This window comes from Balaenoptera ricei, chromosome 2, assembly GCF_028023285.1.
Source record: "Balaenoptera ricei isolate mBalRic1 chromosome 2, mBalRic1.hap2, whole genome shotgun sequence".
In the NCBI taxonomy this organism is placed as follows: Eukaryota; Metazoa; Chordata; class Mammalia; order Artiodactyla; family Balaenopteridae; genus Balaenoptera; species Balaenoptera ricei.
The window spans coordinates 160,280,221-160,301,221 of record NC_082640.1 but is presented as its reverse complement, the minus strand read 5'-3'; the positions used below and the strand labels follow the sequence as shown (position 1 = coordinate 160,301,221).

At 49.9% G+C, this 21,001-nt stretch overlaps 1 protein-coding gene across 4 annotated transcripts in view; it reads left to right on the top strand.

Annotated features, from left to right (window-relative positions):
• The window catches only part of LTBP2 (latent transforming growth factor beta binding protein 2), a 100,427-nt gene that overhangs the window by 42,494 nt on the left and 36,932 nt on the right, over positions 1-21,001 (top strand). For all 4 annotated transcript variants that reach the window (XM_059914655.1, XM_059914659.1, XM_059914657.1 and 1 more), the window contains exons 4-8: positions 5,657-5,847; positions 7,872-8,042; positions 8,567-8,773; positions 9,603-9,889; positions 10,907-11,009. In XM_059914655.1, the coding sequence (XP_059770638.1) occupies positions 5,657-5,847; positions 7,872-8,042; positions 8,567-8,773; positions 9,603-9,889; positions 10,907-11,009 (959 nt within the window). The remainder of the gene's footprint in view (positions 1-5,656; positions 5,848-7,871; positions 8,043-8,566; positions 8,774-9,602; positions 9,890-10,906; positions 11,010-21,001) is intronic.

The window sequence follows — 21,001 nt, the reverse complement described above, 5'->3', positions numbered from 1 at the left end:
ATTTCCTTGTGTCTCCTTTCCCGGGAGGGGGGAGCGGCATCGGAGGCCATGGTTTCCAGGGTCCCTACCTATGGGAGGAGTACTTCCTTCTTTCCATTGACATCAAGCTTGGCCATGGGACTTGACCAAAGTCAATGGAAGATGAGAAGTGATATAGGTCATGTCTAAGAAGAAGCTTTGGAAGCCAATGCATGAATTTACTTTTGCTCATTTTCCTCTGCCACAAGAAAAACAGGTGCCAGATAAAGGCTTTTTCTTTTGCCAGGATTCCAGAATGAAGAAGATACCTGTAACCAACCCAAAGTCAACGTAACAAAAATGAGAAATATATTTTTGTTCTAGTAAAACAGTAGTTCTCAAAGTGCTATCTGTTGAGCCCAAGACCCTTTAAGGGTTAAAACTATTTTAATAATAATACTAAGTTCCTTTTTCATTGTGTTGACAATTGCACTATGGTTCATAAGGGATGGTGGGGAAAACTGCTGGTGCCTTAGGAAAAATCAGTGCAATTCCTTCAAACTGTGCTCTTTGTCACCATATATTTATAGTAAACAACAAAAATTATACTTGAGAATGTACTTGATGAAGCAATGAAACATTAATTTTTTAAAATTTTGATCTTGAAAAAAAAAGGAAACATTTGGGTTTTTTTTTTTCTGTAAACTGTTCATATTCCTTTGCTGACTTTTCTTCTAGGGCTATTGGTCTGTCTTTTCTGTTTCTAGGTGCTCTTTAAATATTATGGAGATTGGTTCTTTATCGTGATATGAATTGCACTTATTTTTACCATTTTGTCTTTTGTCTTTTTACTTTGTTTAAAGTGGTTTTGGCCAAGCAGAGGTTTTTGATCATAGGGTTGGTTGTTTGGACAAGTAAATGATATGTTATGTAAAACACCTAGAATGATATCCACTACTTGGTAGGCACCGAATGGATGTTATTTTCCTTCCCTCCCTTCCCCTCCTTTCTATGCTTTATCCAACTGTGCTCATTATCCTTCCTTAAATATGGCCCATGCTTCCCACCTTCACGCGTTATCTTATGTTACTTTTCTTATCTGGAATGTCTTCCTCCTCATTTTGGACTGTGAAATTCCTCCCCATCTCTTAAGCCCCAGCTCAAATGTCATGGTGCTGCTTACATCTGAACTCCTGTACCTCTGTTAGCCATCAGAGTCCGCCTTGGATCCTAGTAATATACACACATTGATCATGCTTTTCCTGAGCCTCAATTTCCTTATCTATAAATTGGAGTTGCTGGGGAAAATAGAGGTTTATTTTTATTACAAAATAATGCATGTTTACTGTAAAACTGTAAAAAAAAAAATCTTTTACTGAAAAAAATCTAAAAATATGGAAACATAAAGTTTAAAACAGTAGTTACACATACATAGGCATTTTCATCCCCAAGGGGCAGCCACTGTTTACAGATCCTTCCAGACCTTTCCTATGCTTATATACATACCTGTAGGGGGAGAGAGAGAGGTTTTTCTTCAAACAAAAACCTGGAAGTATTACTGCCCATATTATTCTGCAACTTACTTTTTTCATTCAATAAAATAACATGAATAAGATGATGCATTTGAAGTACATGCTTCAGTGCACTATCCATGGGAGCTGTAACTATTCTATGCACCTTGCAGTGATGTTTTTAAACTTTCTTTTGGCAGCAGAACACTTAGCAAACAAAATAGTATGTGGAAGCCCGGTTATCAATTAGATAGAGTGGAGCCACCAGGCTAAGGTGGAAGTGGGTGGGATGGAGGGCACGGAGCCCCTCACCCACTCATCTCCCCATCACTGTTTGAGAACATTAGTGAGTTGGGCAGAATATGGGGGCACCATGTTCAGCTGAGTGGCATTATCATGGGTATGCACTGTCCAGGGAGTTTCCACTCAGGTCTGAAGATCACAGCCAGCTGGGATGCAAGGTTTTCTTCCCAAATTGGTTGAAAGAGCCGGAGAGTCCTCAGGCCAGAGCACATCTTGGTGGATCATACCCAGTGGCTCTTCCTTGGCTCCATGCTGGTCTGTGATGGAGTTTTCATTGGTCCATGAAGAAATGAAAAAAATAAAGTCAATGAGGTGAGATTTCCACGAAGTTAAGCTTATTCAAATATTTCTTATTAGCATTGAAATGTCTTTTCTTTGATAAAGTTATGGTGGTAATAATTGGCAGTTGTGCGTTTGTGTGTGTGTTTTAATGTCTTACCTAAATAAAAAGTTGGCAACTTTATGTTGGTCCCCTACATTTGTTTCAAAATTTTACTGATCCATGAAATCCTGAAGTCTAGAGAGATGGATGTTGCAGTCCATTGTGGCAGCTCTGCCAAGACCTCCTTGGAACAATCCCAGAGAGATAATCTTGGGCTAGGCGAGTCTGAGAACCGCTATCCTTTAATGAAATTGAAGCAGTTCTTCCAAGGCTGAGAGTGGACAGAGCCCTGCTCTGGGCACTTTAGTCAAAGAAAGTCACCTTCCCAGTGAAGCTCTCACTTGCCTCTGTTGCTACCACTCTCTAGGAGCCAGAGCTGAGCTGAGGGCCTGAAGCCCTTCACACATGGGGTGGGGGGGCCTCCCTCCCTGTCCACCTCCAAGGACTGGTCTGGGGTTTATGAAGGGAGATAGCTGACTCTTTAGAGGGGTGTTTTCAGTGTAAGACATAGGACCTATCAAAGAACCAAGGCTTCCTTCTTTACTTGGCTCTGAGCGTCTCAGAAGGTAGGACTTTTTGATTTCTATTGTTTAATCCGAAATCCCCATCACAGCAGTAGATGACAATGGATTGAGCTCAGAAGGCTGTGGTTGTTAAAAACGTATTGACACCAGATTAGTTACTTGGCCTTTTATATGTAAGGATGCTTGGGCAGTATAACAAGATATTTGGGGTGTCTTGTATTCCTCTTAGATGAAGAAGAATTTTTAGTGGCTTGGGGAGAGGTATTTTGTCTGAACTACAGCTAGCACTTTCTTTTCTTTGTTCATGTGATTTTAAAGTTCTGGCATAGTTTTCAACTTGTGACCACTTATTTGTATTTTCAAAATAATCACATGGTGTCACTGTTCCTCTTGGTCCTCACCATAGCCCGGTGAGGTGGGTGTCACTATTCCTGTTTTACTGATTAGGAATCTGAGTTTCAGGGGATCTCAGTGACTGGTCAAGTAGGAGGCAGAACTGACATCTGCCTGTCCTCTCTTCGCTGTACAGACAGGTCCTTTCTACAACTAGGGAAGACATTTTTTTTCTTCTCTGCAAAGTTAAACCTTTGACCCTTAAGGGATTTGAACTCAGGAATCTTGGGGCCATTAGCTTTGAGTTCCAATTAGAGAAACAAGTGATGGCAACAGTAACAACAGTGACAGCAAACCACCAAGAAAGAACCCTTTGAGTTTCCACCTTGACCAGATTGGAGAGCTCTTTGTCAGCATCAAGTTCAGAAATGTCCCAGATGGTCTGGGCAGAACCTGAACTACTCCCTTTAGCTCCCTGGGGGCTCTGTGATGCTGACACTAAGCTGAGCCATGGCACCAGCTTGGTGCCACCAGGAGGAGACTTCCACCGACCCACCAGCTCACTTACCTCTCACTCTTTGGCGAACTCTTGGAAGCCATTGGAAGGATTGTGTTTTCTGCTGCAGCTGGTTGTGCTGACCTTCTCTTCAGAGTTAGGAGCAGGTGCCTGAGGGTGGGGCCCCCAAATCTGGTCCATTACAGCTCCCAGAGCTTCTGGGGTGGCTAACGGGCCCTCTCTCTCACTCCAGCCCTCAAACTTGGGGAGCAGGCTGGGGCATGTTTGGGGCTGTCAGGGTGAGTATTTGCTGCTGGTCGCGCTGGAAGAAGAGCAACGGTGAAGCTCACGGGAGCCAAGTCCCAGGCCAACAGGGCTGGGGAAGGGCTGGAAGGTGCCCAACTCTGACACCTGTGCTGGTCTGGCTCCTGCCAGGAAAGGATGAGAGGGAGATTGCTCATGGCCTGGACACCCGGGGCCAACAGAACAGGAGTAGGGATGATGGAGGGAGAGGGTCCCAGGACCCACTTGGGCAAAGAATCCAGTGGAGAGGCTAGGGGTGGGACCTACTGGAGGAAAGAGCGCCACCCCAGGCCTGAGCAGAGGCTTCTAGGCTGAGTTTCTGTCATGGTCTGGGCTGCTCTGTTGGGTGGCACAGGAGTCAAGCTCTGCTGGGTTGGAGTCCTGGGGCCTGATTTACCTGTTGTGTAACCTTGGGCAAGTAATTACTCTCTCAGCTTCAATGTCTACAATGTGCTCACACCCACCACAGTCCAGACACTGTCAGGTATACAGTGGTTCATATACATTTTGACAGTGACAGAGTGTTTACAACAAGGCTGCCTTGTAGAATGACCTGCCTTATAATAAACATATAAAGAACCGTTCAAGTTTATGAGCAAACAACTCAAATAGTTAAGATATCAAAGGACATGAGCAGAAAATTTTCACAAGTGGTAAATAGATGTATGAAAAAAATTCAACCTCAGAAATGATTTAAAAAGGTAGCTAAAGCAACATTGAAGTATCATTTATGATGATGATGATGATTATTATGAAAAATTAATAATACACTGTGCTGGCGAGGCTGCACTCCGAGTGGTGCATTTATACAGCCTTTCGGAGAGCAGTCCTCCAGTGTATACCTAGAGCCATAAATGTAACCTCTGATATGGTCATTCTAGTCCACAGAATTAATCCTAAAATAATAAGCCTTTTCAAAATGTTTCTTATAAATATTTTTCAAATATACAGAATAAAAACAGTTTAATGAATCCCCCTATACTAAAGGAATATTTTAACTGAAGAAAAAAAGCCATATGAGTCAGGATGTCCACAGTTAAAAATTAAAAAAACAATCTAAGTATGTAACAGGAGAATGTCTGAATAAATTGTGATTCATCTTCAGATAGACTACCTTGTAGCAATTAAGATGATCAATATGAAAATTGTGGAACTGTATAAAGTACGATCTAATGTTAAGTGAAAAATCAGAATTTAAATGGTATCTGCAAGTGATGACAATAGTGTAAGAACTTGAGCAAAGGTTGAAAGGAAATATGCCAAAGTATTTGCCATGTTGGGGTGGGAGGATGATGAATTGATTTTTTTCTCCTTGAATATTGTTGTTATATTATTTTTACAATAACATTAATCAGAGGGATATTCAGGGCTCCGTCCCTGAATCAATCTGTTAACGTGTATTTGCTGGGCACCTGTTCCACAAGCAATTTGTATGAAAGGTTGTATTAAGAAGTGGCAAGAAGCAGGCACAGGACTCAGTTTTAGGGCAAGGGCTGGTCCATAAGAGTCTCAAACTCTTCAAATGTCAGAGCTACATGGGACCAATCTAACACCTTTATTTTGCAGTCGAGGGCCCTGAGGCCCAGGGAGGCTCAGTGACTTGCCCAGAATACCCAGCCAAAGCCTGGCAATTCTACATAGGGGTAGGCACTCCCACCGAACTAGCCAGCTGGCCTTAGCCCTCTTCCCCTGTCTCAGGGCACCTCCATTTTCCTGGAGTTGGCAAGAAGGTAGCCAAACAGAGAACACTCTTCTAGCGCAGAGGCGGGGGTGGACGTCCTGAACAGGAAGGGCACAGAGACACTGTTCCCGGGATGCAAACCCCACGCCCCGGTTGTCTCCACAGGACCCTGAGTGGTCTCAGCCAGACACACGCCACCCAGCAGCACGTGGGGCTGTCCCAGACTGTCCGACTTTATCTGGCCACTGCGGCCAATGGCCAGCTGACCTCCAATGCCCTGCCCATGGGGCCAGGCCCTGAGCGGAAGCATGGTGCCCAGCAGGCAGCATATCTGGACCACCCGTCATCCTCCTGGGGTAAGGACACCCTGCCTCCAGGTCCTCAAAGAGCAGGACATCTAAATCTTGGACCTCCTTCTCCCCACCTTTGCTTCCCCCTTCACCCTCTCAGAAGGGCTGAGTTGTCACCCTGTCTCTTATCTTTTCAGCCAATGTACAAAACAGTTGTCAAGCATCTGCTTTGCGTCGGGCTCCAGGGGTCCTAAACCAGCTGTTGGAGACTTTGCCCCTTTGAGGCACCTAGACCTTGATTGCTCCATTTCTGCCCCATCTGTCACCTGTCCTGCCTTTGCTTCCTTCATATCCAGTTGTGAACCTCACCCTCCCTGGCGCTGGTCCTTCCACCTCATCCTTCCTGCAAACCCCTTGTTACCTATAGCGGGGCCTCTGCTTCCCAGAGGAGAGAGCTGAGCATTCCTGAGGATTCAAGCCTCTGCACATTCCTGCTCGTTGCCCAGCAATCCTTCCCGGCGAGCCTGGACACTTTCTCTCATTCCTCAGAGCAGCTACTCCAAGCTGCCCCCACCTTCCCCAGCCCCATCCCATGGCCATGCTTTCCACTCCCCAGAGTCCTCACCTTCCTGCCCATTTTAAAGTGTGCACATCAGTGATGTTTAGCATATCCACAATTTTGTGCAACCGCTATCTAATTACAGGACATTGCCATCACTGCAAGAAGAAGCCCCACACCCATTAAGCAGTCACTCCCTTCCCCGCTCCCACCCTCGCCTCGGCCCCTGGTCCCACTAATCTACTCCCTGTCCTTATAGATTTGCGTATCCTGGACATTTCATATAAATGGGATCATGCAATACGTGGCCTTTTGTGTCTGGCTCTTTCACTTAGTGTAATGTTTTTGAGGTTTATCCATGTCGTGGATAGCAGGCAGCAGTGTCCCTTTTATAGCTGATGACCTTTCTTGCCATCTTGAAAAGGAAGTGCCCCTCTTCTTGTCTAAGGCACATCCCACTGTTTCTTGACTCTTCTGGAACCCTAGGCTGTCACTTGCCCTCCCCCTCCCCCGGTTCTCCTCCCCCTTCAACCTGTCCCCCACTCAGCCCTTTCCCTAGAGCATATACAGTTACTTACAACTCTCCCATTCACACACACACACACACACACACACACACACACACACATACACGCATGGCTATTTCTCCACTTCCCTCTGCCTTCCTTTCTATCTCTCCTCCCTTCACAGTCAAGTCTCCATAGACCTTTTATACTTCCCTTCTCAACCCCTCCGCCTCCTGGCTTCCCCGCTGGGCCCCCTATACAGAATGAATACCCCTCCTTTGTGTTTCCACTGCCACCACTTGTGTTAAATGAAGCGACCTCAGCTCACGCTGCTTCAATGACCTCCCAACCAGTCACCCTGTCTCTCCATCCACCTGCATACCCCAGCTCAGATGGCATTACCCTCCCCCCACTTCCTCTTTGATCTCTCACTGAAAATTTTCAATGATTTCCCACCGCCAACTGAATAAAGTGCTCTATCCTTGTTCTGGCCATTAGGGCCTCCAAAACCCGACTCTAATCATTCTTTCAGGTGTTCTCTTGGAAAACTCTCTTCTCTGGCAAGTCTGAGCTACATTCTGTTCTCTGCCCTTTGGTGCAAAGCCCAGCTGCAGCCCTTGCTAGCTGTGTGACTTGAGATGCAACCCATCCTTCTCTGAGCCTCAGTTTCCTTAACTGTCAGATGGAAATATTTGGTCAGATATAAGAACATTGCCAATATTCAACCATTTTAACCTACAAAAATGGCAATTTCTAGTGGTTCAACCTAAAATAATACTCAAGAGGGTTGAGAGTTATTGTGCATAAAGCATGATCTCAGGTACTGGCCTGTTGGCATCTCTCAGTAGATGTTGGGCTGTGAGCTATTACTCGGCCCCCACTATGGAACCTTGCATCCAGGAGGTACTTAGCAAATGCCCTTGGGATGGATTCAACCCAGTCCCGTGGGCCTTTCTAACCAGCCCCTGGAGGTCACAGCTGTGCCTCTCAGCCTTGCCCCCTGGACCCAAGCCCTCTCTCTGCAGGGCTGAATCTCACGGAGAAAATCAAGAAGATCAAGATCGTCTTCACTCCCACCATCTGCAAGCAGACCTGTGCCCATGGGCGCTGTGCCAGCAGCTGCGAGCGTGGCGACACCACCACCCTGTACAGCCAGAGCGGCCACGGGCATGACCCCAAGTCTGGTTTCCGAATCTGTGAGTCCATTCCCCGCTCACATGGTTCCTGGCTGGCCCTGGAGCTGGGTGCAGGGGTGGCCAGAAGGACAGGCCTGCCTTGGGCTGGAGCCCAGCTCTTCTGCAGGAAGGAGGCCGGGTGCTCTCATACCGTGGCTCCTGTGAGTTGTCTCCAATCACACAATGCTGAGTCCTCACCCAGCTCTGTCACATGTGACTCTGAGCAAGTCACACAACCTCTCTGAATCCAAGTTTCCTCCACAGAAAAGTGAAGGCGTTAACAGTGCCACTCCCCGCCAGCCCCCCACTCCCGTCCCATCCCTCAGGTTACTGCAGGGTGGAGGAAAGGCAAGGCCTGTTATTATCCATCCTCCTTCATCCTCCCAGGCCTCCTGGAAAGTCCCTGCATTTCAGGGGGTGCCCGGTTCCCAAAGCCATCCAGATTTGGGGGTCTTGTTCCCCCTGCTTCCCTGTTGTCACCCAGCGGCCACATAGTAGGTGCTGCTGTGTTCTTCCACCACGTCACCTTGAGGTCAATGTTGTAGATTTCTGCCAGATCCCCTGCCTGAATGGAGGCCGCTGCATTGGTAGGGACGAATGCTGGTGCCCCACCAACTCCACTGGGAAGTTCTGCCACCTGCCCTCCCCCAATCTGGACAGGGAGCCTCCAGAGAAGGGGGTCCACCACAGGGCCTCGCCACCGGGCCCCTTGAAGCAGTCCACCTTCACGCTGCCTCTCTCCAACCAGCTGGGTGAGTGTGGGGCTGGGAGGCGACCTGGGTAACCGCGTAGGGTGGGTGCTGGCATCTTGGTGGAGGGGATGGGAAGCTGCCTCCAGCCCTTCCTTCTCCTCTACCCTTAGCGCTCAGTTTCATTCCCTAAGTTTTTCTCTGCCCTTTTTTTTTTTTTTTTTTTTTTTTGCTCTTATCCCCTACTGGGTGCGATGGGGGAGACAAAAGAGTATAAGGGTAGGGTCCTGATTTCAAGGAACCTATGGTTCTGAACAATAGAGGGAGGATGGATGAGAAAGAATGGCATCATAAAACATTTCCTTTCCTCTGCCTTCCATTATTAGGTGGCAAATAAAGGGTACAAAAAATACAGAATTTTGTAGGAGATCAGGGGATGGAAAGCCCCAAGCCTGGGGAGTTCAGGGAAGGCTGCATGGGGGAGGTGGACTTCACTTAGGCCTTAAACAATGGGTAGGCTTTGGTTAAGCAGAGGGGAGTGGAGGGCTTCCTGGGCAGAGGGAGTGGTGTGAACAAAGGCATGTAGTGGGGACCATGCAGGGTCTGTTGGGCTGGAGCTCGAAGGTTGTGCAGGATCATGGGGGGAGGTGGAATCAGGAAGGTAGTTTGGAAGTTGGTAATGAAGGTTTTTCAAGAAAAGGTGTGGAGGGGAGGAGTCTGTGCTTGGTCCTGTCCTCCCTGGGCTATTGTTCTGGGTTTTGAGTAGAGAGTGAAGAAATGGAGACGAGTTTTGGGGAGACACAGCCAGTGGCTCGCCTGGCCCAGGGCTGCTGCCACTCCTCAGAGGGTAGGGCCCTGTTTCCCCACCTCTGACCCCAGCCCCTGTGCCCAGCCTCTGCGAACCCCTCCTTGGTGAAGGTGCACATCCACCACCCGCCTGAGGCCTCCGTGCAGGTCCACCAGGTGGCTCGGGTACGGGGCGAGGTCGAGGAGGCCCCAGAGGAGAACAGCGTGGAGACCAGACCCTCGCCCTGGCTCCCCGCCAGCCCCGGCCATGGCCACTGGGACAGCAACAGCATCCCGGCTCGGTCTGGAGAGGTTCCTCGGCCACCACCCCTAGTGGTGCCCAGGCCTCCGGCACTGCTGGGCCGGTGCTACCTGAGTGCTATGAACGGACAGGTGAGAAAGCAGCTCCTGCCCCAGCCCCGGGGTCTTCTGGGACCACGACTGCTCCCTGCGGTGCCCCTCCTCCTTCCCGCTCTCCTCCTTGTTCTGAGGGAATGTGAATCTACAGGGCCTCCCATTCCCCACATGGGAAAACTCAGGGCATAAAATTGCCTGAGTGTAGAGGGGTTGAGCCTCCTACTTGGTCGACACTGGGTACCTGTCAGTGCCAGGCACACAGAAGAGGACCCAAGAGAGGCCCCCTCTGGAGGGGAACAATCGTCCTTGTGTCCCAGCAAATCCTGGGCTCTCCTGGAGCTGAGTGTAGGACTCCCGGTGCGTGGGTAGTGGGGCTATTAGATCTGGTGAGAAGGAGTTTGGTCTCCAGTTAAGGGTGGAGTCACAGAGATGTGAAATTAGCAAATGCAGGTTAAACCCCAAAGCCTTGGCGGTGCAAAGATAAGACACTCCATCCCCCCTACCTCCGGTGGCATCCTCAGTCAGTGATGGGAAATCATGTGTGCTTTTCTGAGTCCAGGCACCTAAGGATAGGGGCTAAGCCAGACCCAGGATGGTTTTTCCTAGGATTGCAGTTTGGCGTTTCCGGAAACCCCTCCTGGGAACTGGGGGAGGTAGGGAGTAGCCAAGGGATAGGGACCTCTCAGCTGTGGTGTCGCTGGGCATGGACCCTGCTCACGGGAGGTGGCCTTGGCATTCCCTGGAGTTTGATGGAGGAAAGCCCAACCTCTGTGGGCTGGGAACATGGATGGGGGCAGTTTGCAGACTTCACAGAGAAGATCTTATCTGGATGTGTCCCTGCCACGCCCCTCCCAAGTTTAGGGTCTGGCAGAGTGGACTTTGGGTTTCACTGCTTCCTTCCGGGACAACTCCTCCCCTCTCCTCCCCTCCCTTGGGTGGGGGCATTCTCTGCAGGATGTGAGTGGTGAGCTCATGTCTCAGGCTTTCCTGCGACATCTCTGTGCACAGCAGGGGAGGGAAGCAGGTGAGGAGTGGCCATGGCCTTTTTTCCAGTGTGCCAACCCCCTGCTGGAGCTGACTGCCCAAGAGGACTGCTGTGGCAGTGTGGGAGCCTTCTGGGGAGTGACCTCCTGTGCCCCGTGTCCACCCAGACCAGGTGAGTGCTGGGTGCCAGGGTCCAGGGTTGTCAGCAAAGCTCTCCCAAGGCCTGGCCTCTGCTGCAGGCACCACCCCCTGCGTTTCCCACCAGGGCCTCAGAGGCCAGGCAGGTAGAACAGGCTGGTAAACTAGGAAAACTTTCCAAATCTGCCTTGAGTGTGCTTTTGGCTGGTGGCGGAGGCTCCTGACGGCTCAGACCCATTGCCAGGTGCAGCGTGGCCTGCCTGCTCGGTCTGATGGCCTGGAATGGGTTACTCTCTTTTGCCAGTTGTTCTTGCTCAGATTTTAGGAATTACATCCCATGCTGGGCCCTCTTCTACTCCTCAACCCCCTTCCACATACCTCCTGCCCAGGTACCAGGGGCCCAGAGGTCTTGATTTAGTGACTCTGTGTTTCCCTCATTCTCTCCCTGGAGGGACCCCTAGGCCTCCTCCTCACCTCCTGTTTCCTGCCTTTCAGCCTTTGAATCAGTGTTGGGCATCTGTCCCAGAATGTCCTTGGCCTTGGGGTATGGGAAACTCAGCTCCCAGCCCTCTTTTTTGTGGTGGGAAAACCTAACATATTCATTCATTCATTCAGCAAATACTCACCAGGTGCCTCGCCTATACTGAGCACTGAGAATTCAGGAGTGAGCAAAATGCCACTCTCAAAGGCATTGATCTTAAAGTTGGGAGGCAGGTGGCAAGGTACCTATGCCTGAGTGTGGCTCCTGCCTGCTCAGCCTGTCTTCCTCTTGCAGGTCTCACTCCTGGGCTTGGGTCTGGGCCTGGCATGTGTTTCTTTTGCCTGTCAAAAGTCAACTTGGTGAGTCAGCTTTGTGGGGGGCCTGGCCCAGAGCCCGAAGTGGGGAGTGGCAGGGCTGTTCCTAACTTCAGACTCAGCTGTGGAACAGTGACCATATTCTCCAAACTAAAAATAAATGTGGACAGTTTCTCAGTGTGATAGAATTTTTTGGTGAAGCACCAAAGGGTAGTATTAAGCTTTCAGGCTTGAGCATCCAATACATGGCAGGTACCAGTCCCAGCTCTGCCTGCTGACCTCTCTCTGCCCCATCTCCCATCTGTGAGATGGAGACAGTAATAGTGCCAGCCTCGTAAGGCAGCTGTGGAGAGTAAATGAGATGGCACCTGTACTTAGCATTAGGTCAGTAAGTGGTAGCTGTTATAATTACTGTTAGAAGTATCCCTCCAAGAAGGGAAGAGAGACTGGACCCACTGCCCCATTGGGAGGAGTGTGTGGAGCTGCTCAGCATCTCCCCCTGCAGGCCAAAGGTGTTTTCACCACTTTTCTTCCTCCTGGTCAGACCCACCCTTGAGACTTCCATATCCCACACTCCACTCAGCCAACAAGTATTTTCATCGATGAAGTACCCATTTGAAGTACCCATAGTGTGTAGGCCTTAACAGTGGAGAACAAGGTAGAAACAGTGCCTCCCCTCTCCAAGCTTACAGGCTGGTGGTGGAGGGGGGCGCAGACAGCAGAACTGGGACCACCTTTGTGCAAATTAGAGAAAGGTGCCCCTTCCACGTGTTCAAAATAGTCTTTATAATTAGACAAATCCAGGATGCCAATGATTCTGTTAGATGTGGTGCTTTTGTGCAGTGCACAACCTGCACATCTGTACACTGAGGGGTAGGAGATCCTTCCCCAAACTGGTGGATCAGGGAAAGCTTCTTGTAGAGGTGACATCCAGGATGAGGTCTGAAGAATTATTAGAGTAGGGCTTCCCTGGTGGCGCAGTGGTTAAGAATCCATCTGCCAATGCAGGGGACATGGGTTCAAGCCCCGGTCCGGGAAGATCCCACATGCCGTGGAGCAACTAAGCCCATGCACCACAACTACTGAGCCTGCGCTCTAGAGCCCACGAGGCACAACTACTGAGCCCGTGCGCCTAGAGCCCGTGTTCCACAACAACGGAAGCCACTGCAATGAGAAGGCCCTGCTCACTACAGCTAAAGAAAGCCCGCGGGGCTACAAAGACCCAATGCAGCCAAAAATTAAATAAATAAATAATTTATTTTAAAAAAATAGAATTATTAGAGTGGGCCAAAGAGATGGGAAAGAGCTTAACAACCCAAGGAAATTGCACAGGCAGGTGAGATGGAGAGAGTGAGAACATTTCCTGGAGCACAGCACACCCAAGGCTGAGCACCCATCCCCCCACCCCTTCCCTGTCCCCTCCTAGCACCACCCCTCACTGTGTGCAGCATACCTCAGCAAGCTGGGCACCAGGGTGCAGACCCTGGAATGTTAGGCATTCCCCACACTGAGCAAGAAATTACAAAGGGCAATGTAAACATTTAAAATGCATTAAAGTGCAGCTGGGCATTGTAGAGAGAAGGGGCAAGATGCTGGGGAAACTTGTTTGTGTTGACAGGTGCCAGACACCTAGCTACAGGCCCAAGCCTGGGGCCGGGGTGGGGAATGTTTCTTTAAGTAGGCAAGACAGGCAAGCTACTGCGCCAGACTCTGGAAAAAAAGGCGAGCTGCTGGGGTAGGTTTGGGAATGGTTAGCAAGACAGGCGTACTCCTGAGTTCTGGAACATTCTCAGCCCTGGTGGTTCTGCCCCTCTGAACCTCTATTTCTCTTCTGATAAAATAAGGCTGTGCCCCTCAGGGAAGGGCTTTGTCATCCCCAACAAGGTGGTCTAGTAGGATCAGGGTGTGAGGGGAGTAATGAAGCCAGCAGCGGTGTGTGTGTGGGGGGGGAACCACGTGACTTCATGGCTTCCGCTAAATCACCTTTGGCTTCTGAGGCTGTACAGGACTTGAAGAAGGTCCCTGCAGAGTGCTGCTGTTTCTGACATGGGAAAGGACTGCCTTGAAGTCTCAGTTACATGGCACAGACAAATCCCTTTTCTTCCAGAAAAATTCCTCAGTGCCTTCTTTCTCAGGGAAATGGCTCAGAGAGTCAATCTAGGCCAGCCTCTGGTCCCCCCACCTTTCTCCCTTCACTCTGAGTGACAGATGCAGCTGACCTGCCAGGACCTGGCCTGAGCCACATCATCCTGACCCCTGGGGAGTTATCAAAAGTCGCAGCTCAGAGCTTCTGCAGGGTCTGGAGAGCACACAGCTCTCCAAAGCCACTTTGACTGAGGCCACATTTTTGAGTTTTCATCCGAGAAAGACAGACATCTGGGTTGACTGGAAAGTTGGCCGCTGCCCCATCTGGCTTGGCACTGGCTGTGTCAACCCCAAGGCCCCTTTGCTGGGGCAGGCCGGGCTGGCACACGGCGCGCGGCCCGCAGTGGTGGGTCGCGGCTGTTTGCCACGAGACCATCTCTCCTACTGCCCGGCGTAGGATGAGTTCACCGCAGAATCCAGGCCCCTCCCTGTGTCTCCAGGGAGAGCTGATTCTCTTGCTCTTCCCCTTCAAGGAATTCTGCATCTTTCTCTCTTAAAAACAATAATAGCTGCCAGGTACCGAAGTTTTACGCTATGCCGTGCTTTGCACCTACATGATTTCATTTCATTGTCACAACCAGCAGCAAGCTAAGGATCTTTATCCCCATTTGACGGAGGAGAAAAATGTAGCTCAGAGAGGGCTGAGGAACTCGTCCAAGGTCACACAGGTAGGACAGGGGAACTAGGATTCAAACCACAGTGTGTCTGATTCTTAGGGGACCAGGATCTCCCTAATCATTCTGAGGAGGGGGGCATTGGGCAACCTGAAGACAATACAAATCAGGATGCTAGACAAGGATTTTACAGTCAAGAGGGTGCATCCCAGGACTGTATTCCACGTATACATGAAGGACAACATCCTGCCAGAAGATTGGATTGAACAGACAGGCAGGGCAGCAACCTGCAGTACAGGCCTGTATTAACAGAGATGTGTTGAAAGAAACATCCAGGGGTTGGGGGGAAGTGGGTAGGCTTGTTCCGTGTGGTTTCAGGGGGTGGGCAAAAGCCGATGTGTGGATGTTTCTAGTAGGCAGAACTCAACTGGAAACTGAGCAGTAGGGACAACTTATTAAAAACTGCAGCTGCCCAGCAATATAATGGGATGTTTCCAGAAGTACTGAACTCCCCGCCACGACGAGCATGCCTACCAAGATCAGGTGTGTGGAAGGCGTGGGGGAAGGAAATTGATTTTTGAGGGAATGTAGGTTTATATATACATCTGAAAATTTATTTGAAACTCTCAATAGGAGGAAAGCCTTGGTTTGGCTGGGTTTTGCCATGGCCCTTGCCCACAAGGAGTGCTCCAGGTGTAAGTCTGTGATGCCAGCCCCCGGGGAGAGTGGGCATGTGAAGGTGATGTCTGAGGAGGCTGGAGCAGAGAACCCTAGGGCGAGTCACGGCAGCCTCGCTCTCATCACGTCCTCATTAGCGGCCCTTTATTCAGAGGATGTAATACGCGCCAAGCACCACGTTAAGTTCATTCTCATTTCGTTGCATCCTAACAACATCTCTAGGTGGGTGTTACTATCTTCGTTTTACAGATGAGGAAATTGGGCCTGAAACTCCAGGTCTATGTGACCCCAGAGCCCTGCTTCTAATCGCTCTGTAATCCCCTTCCTCTGCTTCTTGGCTTAGGCATTCGCTGAGCTAGAGGACCCCGGCTGGGGGAACAGCTGTGCCGGGGTGGAGCTCCTGTTCTCTGTAACTCTGGGTCAGACGCCCAGTCTCCTGCCCTAAAGAAATGAGATTTTCAGGATTCCAGTTGTTGGGCTGATAAAAGCCATGATTCTTTGGCTCGGGGTTGTTCTGAGAGCTTCCAAGGGACTCGAAGCCTCCTGGGAATTGTGCCTCAGCTCAAGTTAGCACCCTCCCTACCCTAGCAGGGGTGTCACTGACACGTGGCATCTCTGGCCTGGAGAGCCCTGGGGAGGGATAAGGTTGCGGTGGCTGGAGTGGCACCTGTCTGAGCCAGGGGTCTGACCAGACCCATCTCCACCTCACTGTTCATGGTGACCAAGACACCCACTTTGGCTCCAGAGCCTCCCAAGGAAGCAGTCAGAACCTGTCTTTGGGTGGCATTTCCACAATCATTGGGGGATCCATTAGGACTTCACCAAGGAGGAAAATCTGGAATAATGGACATTATTATAATTACCAATATGTGATAAGCATCATGCTCAGAGTTTTGCATGCCTGGTTAGTGTTCACAATAACCCTCTGAGAAAGGAAAAGGCATCCCCATTTTGCTGATAAGAAAACCAAGGCTCAGAGAGTAACTTGCCCAAGTCTCTCCAGCCAGTGAGGGGCAGCAGGCCAGCTTGCTTTCCTTGAAACTGTGTTTCTGGAAGGAAGGAAGGAAGGAAGGAAGGGAGGGAGGGAGGGAGGGAGAAAGGAAGGAAGGGAGGGAGGGAGGGAGGAAGGAAGAGAGGGAGGGAGGCCTGAGGAACATCTACAGGGACTGTGCCAGGCATTATGCTAGTTTCAGTCTGACATTGGTTGTTTCAGTAAAGTTAATCCTCACAACAACCCACGAACTGAGTTTCTGTCCCCACTTCTACAGGTGAAAAATTTAAGACTGAAGGAGGTTAAGAAATGTGCCCAGGTCACACAGCTAGTCAGAGTGGAGCCAGGAATTAGATGTGAGTCTGGCTACCCCAGCACCCACACTTTTTCCACTGCTCCCAGGGAGTCAAAGTTTCTTTCCAGCTTACCCACCTGAAGTTTGCAGATCAAGGGTTCAGCTCCAGCCTGCTCACGTGCCCCTGGGCATCAAACTTAGCCTCGTCCAGTGTGTGTGTGTGTGTGTGTGTGTGTGTGTGTGTTATCTGTTCTCTGGGCAGAAGGGTGTGTGGCAAGGGACCCTCCACATCTCCCTGCTGCAGCCATCTGTCATCACAGATTGAGATCAGCGTGACTTGTAAACAGCCCTGTGGCCAGACATATGTCTCCACCGTCTCCTCCCCAAGCTCTGTCTCGGAGTCAGGGCCAAAACTGTCTCCAGCAATCAGTTTGCTCTTGTTGAGGCCTCCTTGGGAATTCCAGCAGCCAAGGGTGAGAATCAGCAGGGTGGGGGCAGGCTGCAGCCAGGGGACCCTCTGCTTCCTTCCCCATCTGTGAGCAACCAAGGTGCAGCAGTGAGTGGACAGGGCCGGGGGCCGGGGCCAGAAGACCTGAGCTCCAGGCCTGCATGGCCCAGGTTTCCTGACCAGGAAAGTCATGCATGTCTGCCCTACGTGCTTCACGGGCATTTGGTGACGTTCGGACTCCTTGGAGTTGAGGTTGAGTCCAGCTGACCCCTCAGGAGCTGCTTTGGCTCCTCAGGTCAAAGTCCAAGCTGCAAGACCACTTCCCAAGAGCCTCTTTGAAGCATCCACAGGAATCCCAGATCAGCCACTCTCTTTTTCCAGATCCACAAGTCCTCTGCTCTCTGACCCTTGATTTATCCTTGATCTGGCTGAGGGGCCATGGGAGGAGTACAGGTTCTTCACTATTTCCTTTACCGATTCTACATGATGCTTTGGTTGTACACATTACGGAGCATTTGCCCAGCATCTGATTACTTCTTCTGACCTCCTTCTGGGTGTCCCTGCCTTTTTTTCCCCACTCACTCTCCTGATCCCTTGTTTTAAAAAAGGGAGAGGAGGAGTTCCCAGGAAGGGTGATATGCTTCCTGCTGGGCAGGCATCTCCCTGTGGCCTCTGGACCCTAAGATTCTTGGCCTAGACAACTCCTAAGGCTCGTCATGAATTCGTTCATTCATTTATTTATTTGTAGGCAGTAGAGAGGAATAGTTCAGAATTTATCCTCTGGAAGCAGACGCATAATCCCAGCTCAATCCACCAGCTGGGTGACCTTGGGCATGTTTCCTAACCTCTCTGTACCTCAGTTTGCTCATCTGTAAAATGGGGATAATATTAGTAAGTATCTCCAAGGCCTGTTATGAGGATTAAATAAGTTACTACCTGTAAAGCCTTTATAATAGGACCTAGCCCATAGTATGAGCTATTTTAGTGTCTGCTATTATTACTCATTCCCTTTTGATTGCCTATACTATTCCGTGTGCTGTGCTTGACTCCAGAGACATAGCAATGACAAAGAAGGCAAGGTCCCTGTCCTCACAGAGCTTATGCGCTAGCAGGGGAGATGGACAAGCAAACAGGCAGCCACAGCACAGTCCATTAAGCACTACAGCAAGGGAAGGCCTACGTGTGGTGGGAGCACTTGAGAGGTGCGCCTGGTGATACCCGCCCTCCCCCATCACTGCCGAAATCTCACCCAGAGCCGTGGGTGGGTGCTGAGTTCTCACCCCAAGCCAAGGTTTCTCCCTTCCATGTGGTCATCTCAACTTCGACTTTCTTTCCCCCAAAGAGATATAAGCAGATTTTTCTGGATTGGCTGCTGCACTTGGTCTTACAGAAGCTGGGACCCAGCCCCCTATAGGCGGCCTCTGTGAGGTTTGAGGAAGGGCGCTGAGGGCCCTGGTTCGGGGCGGGTGGGGTGCGGGGTGCTGGCAAAAATGGGCATCTCACCAGGGACGCTGGCTTTGACACTTCTTTCTCTCTAGAAGCCTGCCCTCACCAAGGGCTGTCCAGCCGACAATTTCTCTTCAGGCCAGTGAGAAGGCAGAGTCCTCTCAGGAGGAAATCACTTTCTAGAAAAAGCACATGTTTCCAGACTAACGGATGAGCCCCGCTCTTCTCAGTTCACACATTGCTCAGCTCGGGGTACCCTGCAGGTGCCACAGCTGGTTCCCAGCCTTACTCTGAACCCAGCTCTCTGCCACCCCTCTCCTGCTCCGTAAAGAAGCAAGGTCCTTCTGCCTACCTCCTCCCTCCTGGCACCACCTTGCTGCCCTGGCCTCCTGGCTCCCCCCTCCCTTCCTCTCTGGGTGCAGGAGGGATGTGCCCTTCGCAGCCAGAAGCTTGGTTGCAACCCCGACTCGGCCCCCTCTGAGCTTCACCTTCCTTCCTAACCTGTTAAATGGGGATAATGACCCCTGCTTGCAGGGTTATTATGAGAAACAGACAGGACAATATGCACCAAAGCCCTCACGCCTCCGAAGGCCTGTCCAGATGTCCCCTTGTCTCAGTTCTCCCGGCCCCTGGCATCAGCCTCAAGATATTCCTTCCCACCTTCTGCTCCTGCATCTAATCAGCTTGCTTTCTGAGTTTCTCCAAACAACTTCCCCTCTTTCTTTCTTCCTCCCTGTCTTCAGTTCATGCCACCAGGCCCCGGGCCAGGCGCTCACATTTCCCGGCCTCACCCCATCCTACTTCTCAATGTCAGCATTTTCAGAATACTCACTTATCGCCACACAGCGGCCTTTTAGGCTGAAGCCTAGTCCCCATGTGGAAGAACATGCAAACCCTGGGGAAGACCAGGGTCTCCCGTGGCAAAAAAAAAAAAATTACAACTTCAATTTACAGTTCTTTAATCTTAAAAAAAAAATTAAGCTTTACTAATTTATGTCTTCACTTGATCTCTATGTCAGACTGTTGCAAGTGTCCTCAGGGAAGTGTGGGGCTTCCAGGGAAACACGGCACCTCCTCATGTTTGTCTTTGGTATCACAACATGTAATGCACGACGATGCTCTGTTTGTGGGGTTTTTCAGTTAGGTTGTCTAGTTTTAACTAAAGCAGCCCTCACCAAGTGGAGAAATGACTCTAAAAAATTCTTGCTGAGAAACAGGATTTAAAATAATAAGAGGGGCTTCCCTGGTGGCTCAGTGGTTAAGAGTCCGCCTGCCAATGCAGGGGACACGGGTTCGAGCCCTGGTCCGCGAAGATCCCACATGCCGCAGAGCAACTAGGCCCATGAGCCACGACTACTGAGCCTGCACGTCTGGAGCTTGTGCTCCGCAACGAGAGGCCACAACAGTGAGAGGCCCGCGCACCGCGATGAAGAGTGGCCCCCACTTGCCGCAACTGGAGAAAGCCCTCGCACAGAAACGAAGACCCAACACAGCCAAAAATAAATAAATAAATAATTAATTAATTTTTAAAAAAAAAGAAGTCTATATAAAATACAGCTTATATCTACTATCGTTAATACCAGACCTTGCCTTCAGTGTATAATGTGCCCAGAGATAACAGCTAATGATAGAGTAAAAGCTATCTTGATTAGAAAAACATTTTAAGAACTTCCCTGGCAGTCCAGTGGCTAAGACTCCGCTTCCAATGCAGGGGGCCCAGGTTCGATCCCTGGTCAGGGAACTGGATCCCGCATGAATGCCACAACTAAAGATCCTGCATGCCACAACGAATATCTCGCACGTGGCAACGAAGATCCCATGTGCCCCAACTAAGACCCGATGCAGCCAAATAAATAAACAAATAGGGCTTCCCTGGTGGCGCAGTGGTTGAGGGTCTGCCTGCTAATGCGGGGGACACGGGTTCGGGCCCTGGTCTGGGAAGATCCCACATGCCACGGAGTGGCTGGGCCCGTGAGCCACAACTACTGAGCCTGCGCGTCTGGAGCCTGTGCCCCGCAACGGGAGGGGCCGCGATAGTGAAAGGCCCGCGCACCGCGATGAAGAGCGGTCCCCGCACCGCGATGAAGAGCGGTCCCCGCACCGCGATGAAGAGTGGCCCCCGCTTGCCGCAACTGGAGAAGGCCCTCGCATGAACCGAAGACCCAACACAGCCAAAAATAAATAAATAAATAAAGTAGCTATAGAACGCAGCTTTCTTTAAAAAAAAAAAAAAAAAAAAAAAAAAAAAAAAAAAAAAACAAATAAATGTTCAAAAAAAAAAGAATCAAAAAAAATAAAACATTTTAAAACACTGAGACACTCACATTTTGCTGTATAACTGGATGAAGGTATAGGTATTATTAACATGTCTCTTGGTATTTGCAAGAATCTATTTCAGCAATAAAATATATGAAGAACTATCTATTGCGTAAACCACTAAAGCTTGAACCTATATAGAAGATAGAAGACCTATATTCTCAACAGTAAATGACTTCTTGAATAAAAATAAGGTTTACCCAATAACTCTATAAGTACAGCAGCTGATGTTAGGACCAGCAAGGCAATGGAGCTGGGGAATGCTAAATGGAAAGACCCTTCCCGTACCCTTCATAGG